Source organism: Juglans regia, chromosome 14 (genome assembly GCF_001411555.2).
Source record: "Juglans regia cultivar Chandler chromosome 14, Walnut 2.0, whole genome shotgun sequence".
NCBI lineage: Eukaryota > Viridiplantae > Streptophyta > Magnoliopsida > Fagales > Juglandaceae > Juglans > Juglans regia.
In genome coordinates this window covers 24770667-24784501 of record NC_049914.1, presented here as the reverse complement: position 1 = coordinate 24784501, position 13835 = coordinate 24770667, and the positions used below count along the sequence as shown (strand labels likewise).

At 36.3% G+C, this 13835-nt stretch overlaps 1 protein-coding gene across 1 annotated transcript; it reads left to right on the top strand.

Annotated features, from left to right (window-relative positions):
* The first annotated feature begins 441 nt into the window (after positions 1-441).
* Positions 442-7296, top strand: LOC108994662 (transcription initiation factor IIB). Its single transcript, XM_018969966.2, has 7 exons — positions 442-850; positions 2171-2195; positions 5180-5309; positions 5389-5519; positions 5824-5912; positions 6644-6720; positions 6801-7296. The coding sequence occupies exons 1-7, from the start codon at positions 498-500 to the stop codon at positions 6932-6934; spliced, it is 939 nt and encodes a 312-aa protein (XP_018825511.1). The 5' UTR covers positions 442-497; the 3' UTR covers positions 6935-7296.
* The last annotated feature ends 6539 nt before the right edge of the window (positions 7297-13835 follow it).

The window sequence follows — 13835 nt, the reverse complement described above, 5'->3', positions numbered from 1 at the left end:
GTTTATTATAATTACTTTTTTTAATATTATGATTTTCCCACAATGTTTCTTTACACATATTTTATATGAAAAAATATATTTACAATCGTAAATTGTGCAATTGTCGCATAATCGCTTTAAAAAAATGAATAAAATATGATATTCACATGAAAAAAATTAATATTTTAATAGTAAATCTCATTATTTTTAAAGCGATTATAAAATATTTATACATTTCATAATTATATGTAGAATTATTCATTTTACATTAAGTAATTTTTAAGCAATTTTTTTATTTTTTTACTAAAAAATAAAGAGTTAATTTACATCCAAAATTAACGTGCACTAGAAAAAGCCCAAACTGACAGTTACAAACTGAAAAACCATCTGTTGCGGGACCCACAAAGCATTGTTTATCTTAGAGCAAAACGACATCATTCTCTGTGGAAAAGAGAAGATAATGTTCCACTTCCCTCCCTCCTTCGGGAAACACCACCCCTTCCCCAAAAAACCAAACCATGACCGATTTGTTCTGTCCCGACTGCAAGCGGGCGACGGAGGTGGTGTTCGACCACTCCGCCGGCGATACTGTCTGCTCCGAGTGCGGCCTTGTTCTCGAGGCCCATTCCATCGACCAGACCTCCGAGTGGCGTACTTTCGCCAATGAGTCCGGTGACAACGATCCCGTCCGAGTCGGTGGCCCCTCAAACCCCTTGCTTGCTGACGGTGGCCTCTCCACCGTCATTTCCAGGCCCAATGGGGCTTCCGGAGACTTCTTGTCCTCCTCGCTCGGCCGCTGGCAGAACCGCGGGTCCAATCCGGATCGTTCGCTTATTCAGGCTTTCAAGGCCATTGCCACCATGTCCGACAGGTTTCTTCTTCTTCTTCTCTCTCTCTCTCTCTCTCTCTCTCTGGTTACGGTGGTTCCTTTTATGCTTAGTCGGAAAATGAGAGGAAGTTTTAGAATTGACGTTGGTTTCTTGTTTCTCGAATTTGAAACTTTTCATGCAACTTTTATATAATCATAGTCTCTCTCTCTCTCTCTAGGATGCTTTTTTTTTTTTTTTTACCTTTATTTTTCTGTGATTGTCTTCACTTTCGAATTCAACCATGCTTTGGGATTTTTAAAAGAACTAGACTGTATTTGTTTGGTTGAGAGGGAGTGAGGGGTGAAGGGGAAAAGGAGCGACGAGATTTGCTGATTACAAAGAAAATTCAACCGAGGCCTCTTAATTTTCCGTTTGATGGTGAGAGGTACTGGAGGCGCAAACTGGAAGGGCGTTGTTTTAGATTGTATGGGTTTTGCCAATAAACAAGTTTTTTAAAGCTCCTAAGAAACAAAGTTATGAGGTGGACATATCTGTGAGGATAAGTATAGACAACTTTTTTATTTGATTTTAAGTTAAGCCTGTGTGTGTCTGCGAGTGCTGGGTGAGAAAGTGGTGGAAAATTTGGTGGGTCCTTCGTGTTTTTGTCTTGTTTATTTGTAAGAAGGAAGCATTATGCTATTCAAGTAGGGCTCTTTATCTGTTTGGGCTGATTGAGTGGGAGTTTCCTATATATGGGTAGGAAAACATAATCCGATATTCATGATTTTTATAATTATTCCTATTCTGCTATCAACGGTGGTAGACTTTTTCTGTCTTCAGTCTTTGTAACCTAATATTCCCATTATTTCAGCAGAAAACAGATTCCTGCTTTCTGTTGAGAATATTTGCAAACTGCAATATAGTTGAAACTACTATTTCATTGCCAACTTTTGTCAATAAAATAGATTGTTAATGAAAAGACTTGTACGTAGACTCAGAGAGAGAAGAAAAAACTTGTGCAAAGGAAATGTGTGGTGTAGCTATGAGAGAAGTGAATTAAGTTTCTATAGAGCATAAGTAGCTGGTTTCTATTTCAGGCAACACATTCATTTTTCCTGAATGGTCTAAAAGCTCTGGAGTTCAAGTGTCACTTCTAGTGTTTTATGGCAATGTTTTGTCTGGATTACGAAGTGATGTTTGATTTTTAAGAATTACATAATCACATAAAAGAAAAGGAACAAATCAAATGTACTTTTCTCATCTCTATAAATGAGATACCAATAGTAGGTGATTGCTTTGAGATTGTTGAAAATCAAAGCTTTATATCTGACTGATGCAAGTCTTCACCCAAGAAAAGCTGATAGAATAATTCTCTATTTCAGGTTGGGACTTGTTGCTACCATAAAGGTATGATGGTTACAAAGGAGGATTGTTTTAACTTAATTCAATATGCTGAAAAGTGATCTAATATCTATGTTACTTTGTTTGGGTTTTATCATGAGTGGTTATGTCAAAAACTTGATATATCTTGTATTGTGCTTAACTGCTTCACACGTATAATGTTCGTATGATCCATTTGAGTGTATTTGGAGATGTTAGGACCCAATTGTTATGGGGCTATTGAAAGACAATCATTTCACTAGCTGTTGAATGGTTGAAAGAGTGTCTTTCAAGAGAAAGCATGTATATTATATGGCGTTGTACATATTCAGATTTCAGTCACAACCAACCAAGAGTGATTAAGATGGAATCTGAATTCCTAGTAGGATTTCAGTTCTAAACTGTCTTAATTGATGAAGGTCAGAAAACTGAATATTCATAAATGTTCAAACTTTCAGATTTAATTGTTAACAGAATCAAATAATACTTGGTTAAATGGTATGTCGGTAAAAACTAAATTGTAAATTTGTTTTCTGGTTAAGGACACTATCCTGTTTATGTAATTTTGTTCGTAGTCTGATTCTATCTATCAATTTTAATCACAGCAAAGGCAATTATTGGAAAACAGATGCTTGTACAGTTGGCAGTCACAGTTTTTGATGTGAAAATTAGCGCTGTAATTCTGTTGCAGATGTGCAATTGTATAAGATAGTATTGGGAACCTGTGCAAATGCACACGTATAGATATGGCATCAGTGTTACTGCATAGAGAGAGAATGTAACATAAGTGTAATCTGCAACTTACTTTTTTTTTTTTTTTGATAATTAATAAGAATTTTATTATCATGAATAGGCATAGCCCAAATACATAGGAAGTATACAAAGGAAATACCTACTATACTCTAGAAAACAGGAAAACTAAAACAGAAACAGATTCTGTACATTATCATCATTCCTTACAAAGATCTTAGCCCACGAACTTAAAGTATAAAAGAAAAAGTTTCGAAGATCTTCAAAATAGCACTCCTTGTCTTCAAAACATCTCTCATTTCTTTCCAGCCATAGACACCACATTAAACACAAAGGTATCATTCTCCACCTGGCAACAACATCTTTCCTCACCTCTCAACCACGCCAACAGGCAAGAAGCTCCACTACTTCCTTAGGCATCAGCCAAAATAAAGCTGTCCGACCACAAAGAGTTTGCCACCTCACAATATAAAAACAGATGATTTACAGATTCTCCATCCTTCTTGCACGTGACACACCAATCAGCTATACACAAACCAAGTTTTCTAAGATTATCCGTAGCCAATACTTTCCCTAGAGCAACCAGCCAACTGAAGAACACCACGTTAGTAGGTACCTTCACCCTCCAAATGCTTTTCCATGAAAATACACAGCCAGAATGACAATTAAGCACCTAATAATAAGAGCTGACTGAAAACCTGAAATTTCCTACATAGTCCCACAATAGCCTATCCTCTCTTCCCTGCATCACTTTTGAATTATAAATCCTTCCCAAAAAATCTGAAACAACATTAACTTTCCAGTTATTTAGATTTCTAATAAAGTCAACATTCCATAAAATATTATTATCCGTACATTGAAGATAATCTGCCAAAGCAACATTTTGATCCCTTGCCAGCCTGTAGAGAGATGGAAGATAATCTGCAACTTACAAGTTGCATATGATTCACCTTCCATATTTTTTGGGTGAATGGGTCATTCCATCAATAGCAATACAGTTCAATACATAGCATCGTTAGCAATACAAGGTCAAAAACAATGTACCAGAGAGTATAACAAACACTCCTAACATAAACTACAAATCTGCAAAGACTCTTTTGCTAAGTACAGAGAGTGTTGGTCGGAATCTCAGTTCCTGAGCTGCTAAGAAGCACCCCTTACTCACCTCTTAAAACCATTTTTAAAGGCTACCAAATTATTTAGATCCTACGAGATGATTTTCAAGATGCTTTGTTTGTGACTAGGTTGGCCTCCATATATCCTGCAATTCCTCCATATCCAGACATGATATACTACAGCTCCCAATGCAAGTTTGCATATTACAGCTCCCATACTTTTACCTTACAGATTCTTCAATCTCCAATCAGTTACTGGCTTGTCCCTCAAACACTTTCTCCTTACTTCTCTCCATAACCATTTTGTATAGAGATTATCTGTACCTCCAATGCAATTTCTACAAAATACATTGGGAACCCATGTATACCCCCATTGCATGAATCTATCTTGAGTAGAGAGTATTTTTTATTTTCCACCAAAATAGAAAAGTTTGCTTTGGAATTGCACATGAGATACAAACTAGTTTCCACCAAAGAATTCTGGCAATTTAAATTTAATAGCCTTCCCAAGTATCGGAAGTAATAAACTAGCAGAATTTGAAAGGAAGCCAACCAGGTTTTTCAAAATTACCTAGCTGAATAGAAGGAAGAAGACTTTGAATTATCACTATGTACTCTGATATACAGGCCTCCTACCCATTGTTTATCAACCGAACCACATGAAAGTTTAGCTTCCATATGGCTTTCTGAAACAATGACAGCCCTAGATCCAAATTTTTTTTATGAGGGACACTTAATGGATGCCACTAGTTATGCCAAAGATAAATAATTTCTCCATTCCCAACTGCATTATGTAGAAAAGCTCTATCATAATGGGCCAGAAGGATCTTTGTACATCCCCAAGAACAGTCTGAAAATACCTTAATGGGCCAGAAGGATCTTTCCTTAATGCAAAGCGACCCACCAAGAACCTGCCTAATTATAGATAGTCCAAATATGTTTTGCCTAATAGTCTTGTCTTTTTTTTAGGGACGAATAATCTTTCAGTATGTTATATTTTTAAAATGATACATCTCATATTTAGCATGCTAGATTGAATCTCTGTTCTCTCTAGTTTTGAAGTGTTTTGGTTCATTCTTACTTATAAAAAAAAATTAAAAAAAATGTTTTGGTTCATTCTTGATATATTGTGTAATTTTGATTTAGGATCGAGCAAATGAAATATATAAGAAAGTAGAAGATCAAAAACCTCTGAGAGGAAGGAATCAGGATGCCATTTTGGCTGCTTGCCTCTATATTGCATGCCGTCAAGAAGACAAGCCCCGCACTGTAAAAGGTGTGGATATAATCTCGAGAATTTTGTATCGGTAACTTATTTCTGTGTATGGGAGTCCCTGAATGTGTTTTCTGATCAGAAATTTGTTCCGTTGCTAATGGAGCCACAAAGAAGGAAATTGGCCGTGCAAAAGAGTATATTGTGAAGCAACTTGAAGTAGAGATGGGCCAATCCATGGAAATGGGAACCATACATGCTGGGGACTTTCTGGTGAGTTTGTCAAGTTACACGCTGTAGAGGAGTGCTAAGCACCCACCAATCAAGGGGTGTCACCTTAACCTGTGGGGTCTCCTCATGCTCCATGCAACATATACATGTATTTGGCCCTGCGCATAATGCTTGATGCCCACTGATTGTTGAGTGGAAGTCGCTGACTCGGCAAACGCTGCTAGCATTGTCCTCCTTCATGTCATAACCTACCAATGGTTTTATCTGTCACGTCTTTATTTTCTAAATATGTCTTAAGAATTTTCTAACAAAAGCATTGAAATCAATCCCATTTTTATATATACAGAGACGTTTTTGTTCCCATCTTGGCATGAATAATCAAGCAGTTAAGGCTGCTCAAGAAGCTGTACAGAAATCTGAAGAGCTTGATATAAGGTAGTTCTGATTTTTTTTCTCTGCTCTAGAATTTTGTAGATGTTAAAAGGCTTAAATTTATGTCTCTTAATAGTTCTTTTCTATCTAGATTTGCTCAATTCATATGTTAATGAAATGGAGCCTGTGTGCTGTGCCGAATTATTACACTAGTATTTAACAGATGGGAGGTTGCTTTTATACGAAGATAAATGTACTTGGTTATATAGACAAGGCTCCTATAACTGTATTGAAGACGTTATAGGTGGTAAGCTAGTCGGTGTTGCTTGGATATTGACTGATATTGGTAATGCAACTGAAAGTCTTAGAACCTGTCTTGTCTGAGTGTTCTCTCTACCACGTGCAATACCATAGTTTATGGTATTTTTTTTGTTTAGTTCACATGAATGCAGCTTCAAATCACATTTAATGGTCACCAAGTTTACTGAACAGTACTTTTAAAAGTCAATAAATAAACAAAATACCAGTTGATAGGAAGTCAAAATTCCTTAATAAAAAAAATCCTCGATTTATTTTTAATTGTGATACAAGATTTTAAACCAGTCCTAAACAAATTTGTAGCTGCACTAGACAGTATCGTGCGGGGTTATTTTTTACTTTCTCTGAAGTTAAAACGTTGGATTTGCAGGATTTCAGATATTCATTGAGATTTAAAACTTTTAAGTATAATAATAAGATGGCTTTTAGAAAGCATTAAGAAACCATAAACTATGGCCTTTTGGGTTCTTTTGCAGGAGAAGCCCAATATCTGTTGCAGCAGCTGTAATTTATATAATAACTCAGCTATCTGATGACAAGAAACTTCTGAAAGGTTAGAAAAGTAAATTAATATTACTCCTGGTATCTCCTAACTCGACAGAGGTTACAAACATTGAAGCACTGTGGGTGCAGACATATCGGTTGCTACAGGGGTTGCTGAAGGGACCATCAGAAATTCCTACAAGGACCTTTATCCCTATGCTACAAGACTAATACCGAGTTGGTATGCCAAGGAGGAAGACCTCCGAAACCTCTGCAGCCCATAGAATTTACCAACACCAGTTGCATGTTTTGCAGTTTTAGTTAGATGCTGCTGCTATTTTGGACGTGGAAGAACTTCTATGTTTTCCGGACATATTTCTGCTCCTTTTAGATTATCATCCCTCTAACTTGTATTTCCCAAGTATGTAGTCGCTGTCAAAGTAGTTGTCATCGAGCCAGAATGCTAATTTGCTTTTGTTAGCTGATGCCGTGAGATTACTTTCCTTTTTGTTTCGTTGGACTCTGTAGTGTTGGCTATGAAACACTTCGGTTGGGATGTGAAAGTAAGCCTTTTAACTTGGGGGAAGTGAAAAGCTCAAGAGCATGGCAAATTGGCAATTGTATGTAGTTCTCCTTTTCTTGTAAATTTGGGTTCTAGCAGACTGTTGTATCTAGTTCTTCCTTTGTTGTAGTTGATGCGACGATGAATGTCATTGTACAAAATTTAGAGCCACTGTAAACAGCTTCAAAAATTCATGTCAAACAATGGGATTGAATTGGAGATTCATGTTTGCTCGTTGAAATCTAATATCATGGAGTTGGGTGGCTTTACAGAGTGTTATTATCTCTTGTTTTTCCTGATTTGTTCCATCTTATTTCCTTCTCATGCCTTGAAAGTAATGGGAGAAAAAGAGGGGAAAGTTCAATGGCAGAATGGTGCTTTACTCATGTTCAAGCAGCTGATTGTGATTTTGTGAAGCAAGATGAATAATTTGAGAACAACTTTTTAAGCCCCCAATGAAGCAAGGCTTTAATCAGGAACTATAATCCTCATATACATATGACCCAATATGATATTGCATTACCTGAATTATCAAAATTGGTTTCCACTTGTGTGTGCTTGCTCCTCCTTGATATACTCTACCAGGTCCCAATATTTACATGGATGGATCTCTCTCTTGTGAAAGCAACGATGGCAAACAAATAAAAGCAAACAATTACACGACACAAAATTAACGTAGTTTGACAACGTGTTTATATCCACAGAGTTGCAAGAGATTTTATTCTAGAAGAGATTACAATTACACACCGTGAGTTACAAGAGTACCACTCTACTTATACGATCTCAGCTCTCACTCTCTAGTCTCTAGGGCTTTTTCAATCTCTCAATATGCTCTTACACATTTGCTTCTTTTGTTCACTCTGATTTGCTGAACATACTTACAAAAGAACAAACATTACATCTACATAGTGAAAACGGCACTGGAAATCCTAAATGGCAAAACTGGGTTCTTCACTTGAACGGGTGTCGAACGCGCCTCGAGCAAACAATCAATCTAGCATTGGCTCAAGCCCAGCATCACGCGAACCGTGAGCAAACAATTTGTCTTATTTTCGCTCGAGCCCATGGTCGAGTACACCTCGAGCAAAATCATGACCAGGTCGAGTGACAGTCGAGCGAACTTTCTATTTTTTCCTTTTCTACTCACAAATCAAGCTCCACATGCAACCAAACACTTTCAATCCCTCTGAGTCCCTTTCTAATATTACCATAATTGGCCTTTGCAAAGGCATTTGAGTTGCTTGTCCTAGCCCTGTTGTGGATTGGTATAGTTTTTTACCCTTTATTGTTTTCATTTGTATCCAAAACAGACAGACTAATTTCTGCTTATGTACGAAGAGAATTACGTTTATTTTTTAGGAAGATAATGCTTTTGTGAAGTAGGAATCCACCGGATTTGCATGCAATATTGGGTACAAAAGGTGATATGGCCTTTTAGTCTCTCTATATATGTAGTATAGTACCTCTGATTTTATTTATTTATAATGAAATAAAGAAACAAAAAGTGGTAGTGATTTCTTTGTTGAAGAAGTGTGATTTTTAGTATTTCCCTGACTTATGGCGGAGGAAAACTGTAAACAAATAATACCAGTCCAAACTCAAACGACAAGAAAGCAAAATACACGCCCAACAATAAACTAAGGCCTAATACTAGGCAAACCAAGATAATCCAATCGAAACAATCCTCTCACATGTAGGGGCAATTCATCAGAACCCACATATGTACAATTTAAACCCTCATCCTCCTGCCTTGTTAGAAAATCTGCCACTTTATTTCCCTCTCTATATTGATGAGAAACCGTGTAAAGAAAACCATGAATCGCTTGCAAGACCTCTTCCCAAAAATTCCATAAATACCATACTATACAAGACTTATTTCTAAGCCATTGTACCACCAAAGTTGAGTCACATTCAATTTCAACTTTCCGAATACCCAGCTCCCTACAAAGCAATAAACCACAAGTGAGTGTCCTGAGTTCAGCTTTATTATTAGTACCAAAGCCAAACTTTGCTAAAAAGGCCGCCAAAAATTTTCATCTGTCATCCCTCAAAACTCCTCCCCCTCCACAATTTCTTGGATTACCTCTACATGAACCATCCATATTCCATTTTACCCACCCTTCCCTAGGCCGTCTCCATGAAATGAGCTTTAGCCTCCTCACTTTTTTTTCACGCATGGGCACCTCCAACACCGAGAGCAGACAATGTTCAACACTAGACATTGATCCCAGCTTCGTCAGCTTACAAGAAATCTATTGTAACCAAAACTTCATCGAGAGCCAAATCGTATCCACTGAATCATACCTCCCCATCATCCTAGTTGCTCATCGCCACTGCCATAATCTCCAAGAAATTAAACTAGGCATTAACCCAATCAATAGCCCTCTCTACAACGACCTTTTAGCACATCAGAACCAGCAGCAAGCTCTCACCCACCAGCTGCCAACCTCCATACATTGAACTCCCAAAGCTTGTGCTGCCCTCCTCCGAACTGCATTAGCCACCTCCCCCATGCATAACACATGATCTCTATCCTCAATTTTGTCCACTAAGCAGCAACTGCAACGAGATGCTAATGGGATCCCCGTCGACTCCATACATTGAACTCCCAAAGCTCTGCCCTCCTCCGAACTGCATTAGCCACCTTGCATAACACATGATCTCTATCCTCAATTTTGTCCACTAAGGCAACTGCAACGAGATAATGGGATCCCCGTCGACTAAACTCTCTCATCCATTGGGAGGCAATTAAATCTTCCACATACAAATCGAAATTTTTTTTGGAAGCAAACTACACCAAATTCAGTCCAAGCCCTCCAACCGTGGCCGCTTGACATGGGTTATCTCCCATGCACTTGACGTCGAGAAGCACCCATCACTACAATGATGCCAAATCAGAAAATCTTTACCACAACGTCCCCCAGGAACCTCTGCAATAATGTCCTCCGTATTACTAGAACCCACCAAGTTCGCCAGCAAGTCCCTATCCCACTTGTCCTCCACCCAACAATCCTTTATTTCCAACCAAGGTTGTAACACATTAGGCACGGAAGCAACTAGAGGCCCACGATCGAACCAAAACGAGACGGCTCCCTCACCCACTCTTATAGACACATTCTCCATAACTTCAGGCATCACCATACAAATGGACTTCAAAACAAGAATCTGAACTTCTAACTTTGGCTTCCAAAAAATGCTTACCTCGCAAATATTTGGTTTTAAAATACCGAGTCCACAAGTTATCAATAGATAGAAGCCTCGAAGCAAACTTTATGTGTAATGCCCGTTGCATCTTAATAAAAAATCATTAACACCAATTTCCCTCTCCGACGTTGGTTTAGACAGCTTCAACCACGCCCTCCATTTCCACTTAGCATTTCCATGCTCCTCCCCCCAAAAAAAGGAAGCCAAAATGGAATTCAATTTTCTCAAAACAAGCTTCGGGATATTTAAAACAGCTAGCAAATGAGTTGCCATGCTAGAGAGGACATGCTTGAATAATTAACCTCACACCTCGATATAACAATTTAAATTTTCAGTCGGCGACTGTTCTGAAATTTATTAACCAATGGCTCCAACACCCTAGCAGTCAATCTCCCAACAATAAGTGGTGCACCCAAATACCAAGTTGGAAGCTTTCCTTTTACAAAACATGTGAGCCGAAGCAAAGATGCCCTTTTTGCTAAAGGAATTTTCTCTCCCCGTTGATAAGTTGCCCCGTCCATAAAGCATATTTCTCTAATGTTTTCAAGAGCATCTTCAAAGACTTCCTCTCCCCATTAGTAAAAATCAATAAATCAACTATTTTAAGAAAAATTTCAGCTACATCCTATCAATTTATTTTCTTTTCTACATAAATTAAGTAGATTTGGTACAGAAGATGTCATCCAGTTTACGAAAAGCCTTTTTTCCATAAAGAAAAATAATTTCTCCAATTAAAGGAGTGGGCATTCCTAGCTAGTCGTCTAGTCAGGGCTGCTCATAGTAGGTAACTTGTCCAATTTTCCTACCCAACTCTCTACAAAGTAGCAATTTTCAATTTTAGAGGTTTCAAGCTCTCCATGAGTCCATTAGAGCCTTAAATAAATAAAATTATTAACAAGCATATCGCTAAATTTGAATTTGACTAAGTTCACTTATTAAATAAGTCGTTCATATAGTCTTTAAGTTATTATTTTAATTTAGAACCCTTTTGAAAATCTTGGTCCAATTTGGAATAAGGAGTCAAGTTCTCTCAAGAAATCAAAAAAGAAATCAATTAAGAAATCTATGATTACAATAGCATGCACATAATATTATTTTTAACTTCACAATGATCAAAATATCTCATGATATGAAATCATGTACCTAGCTTATAATATGGTACATATTTAAATCCTTATGAATGACGTTATTAATGATTATATATATATATATATATATATATATATAAAGATACTAAAAATCAAAGTTGGTCCATAAAATTTTCTAGACAAAATCATAATATATCATATAATTAATTAATTTTTTCAAAATTAAGTAACTTGTACTGAACAAGTTCAAACTCGATCGTCTAAAATTAAACGAATCATTCGTAAAAGTAAAAGTAAATTAAACTTGATGATAAACTTGAGTTGATCATGAATTCGTGTTCGAATAAAACTTTATCGCCCACTAGTTGTTCGATCGATCGAACTCTATCCTTTTATACTGATCTACACGTACTCGTTCTAAAAGGAAGGGATCATAGAGAAAGTCAATTAGGTTGCTTAATGAATTATTTTTATTGCAATGAAAGAAACTTAAAGCTAAAATTAAGTTGCCTAGTCAAAAAGTAACTCATCTCAACTCATCATTATAATTTTTTCAAATTTTAATATAAAATATAATAAACAATTCAACTTTTTCAAATCTCAAAATAATAATAATATTAAAAAATAATATTTTAACAATATTTTATCATCTCAACTTAATTCAACTCAACTCACTTCAACATCCAAACACAACCTTAGAAAAATGAAATAGAAGATATTATTTTTAAATTTAATTCCCATAGGCCATTCAAAAAGGTTTTTATCCCGATCACCTCTATTATTATTCGCCTTTTTTAGTTTGAAACTCGCACTCAACTTTAAGACTATTCAATGCGTTGCTAAAGATTTTTCTTTTTCTCAATCCAAAACCTTTCTAGATATGTACGTATGTGTATATATATAAATATATATATATATATCGGAAAAAATTATTCTCATCAGCCACTATTCACCATTTCACACTAATTCACATCTTATAAAAAATACCCTCATATATATACGATGAAAAACATCCCGACACTTTATAAAAAAAATTATAGGTGTGGGATGTGAGAATGAATAGCGATTAATTATGCATGGTAAATCATCTCATATGTGGTTTCAAGAATATCTTCAATGGCAATCCAAGAGAGAGGTATATATAGTTCCCTCAAAGCTGTGTCAGCTTCCCACTTGGCCAAAGAAAAGTTTCAAACACTTGAGTAATCCTTGTCATTCCGAAAGAAATCAAAAAAGAAGGAAGATGTCTTTATATATTCCTATGAATCTAACCAGCTATTAGGGCATGTGTAGTTTTCCATTCCCCTACAATTTCTTTATTGATAACGCTATGTCATTATAAGATATATATATATATATATATATATACACACTACAAGAAGATTGTTATTTGCGATCGGTTATTTCCAGTTAAAATGAATTTTTTCGTCGCAAATAGTCATTTTTCTCACTAAAAAATGGTCACAAATATCCATTTTTTTCTTTGATTAAATGCGTATTTGTGCTCGGATATTTGTAATGAAAACGACTGTTTATTATAAAAATGAATTAATAAGCATGCATTTTTTTTTTATAATGAATTGGTGCTCACTTTTTACGCGAAATGGATGGATAGCACTTTCTTTGATCTAAGTGACCCTACACTTTTTTGTCCATAGACATGCATTTGATATGATCTGATGATGCTACAATGCAATGCCATATTGGGTCTTTGGCATTTTAGAGATTATTATAATACATTCAATCATCATCATGTGGTCCCTCTAATATTGTGAGCACCAACCCTACATGCATGCATGCATGCATGCAATATGCCTACATCAAGCAATAAAATTAAAAGAGTCCAAATTCCATGCAGAAAACTACCTGAAACGCCCATTAATTCTGATCCACGTGACATACGATTTAGTTCTTATTAATATCTGTAGTAGTATAACATGCATATGGTCATTTTGGTCAAAGACAAAAGGGCTTTGTTACTCGAATGCCAAGTTGGGAGATAACCACATCAACAGTACGACATGTAGCATCATTAATAGCCACAGGATTTGAAGAAAAACAGATACATGCATGAGTTGTTGTATCCATGATCTGATGATGATGATCTAGTTTGTTCGATTTGACACTTCAAGGTGGAAACTTTATTCCAGAATTTGATAACTCCCAATCATGATCTAGTTGATTAATGATTTGAATGCATGTTTAAAGCTCAATATTGGTCCTCATGACATGGCATCAAATTAGACACATGATAGGTTCGATCCGGTAGTAATTAATGCATGGGAAAGTGATTAATGGGTTAATTAATTTGATTGATTTTAAAAGTAGAAG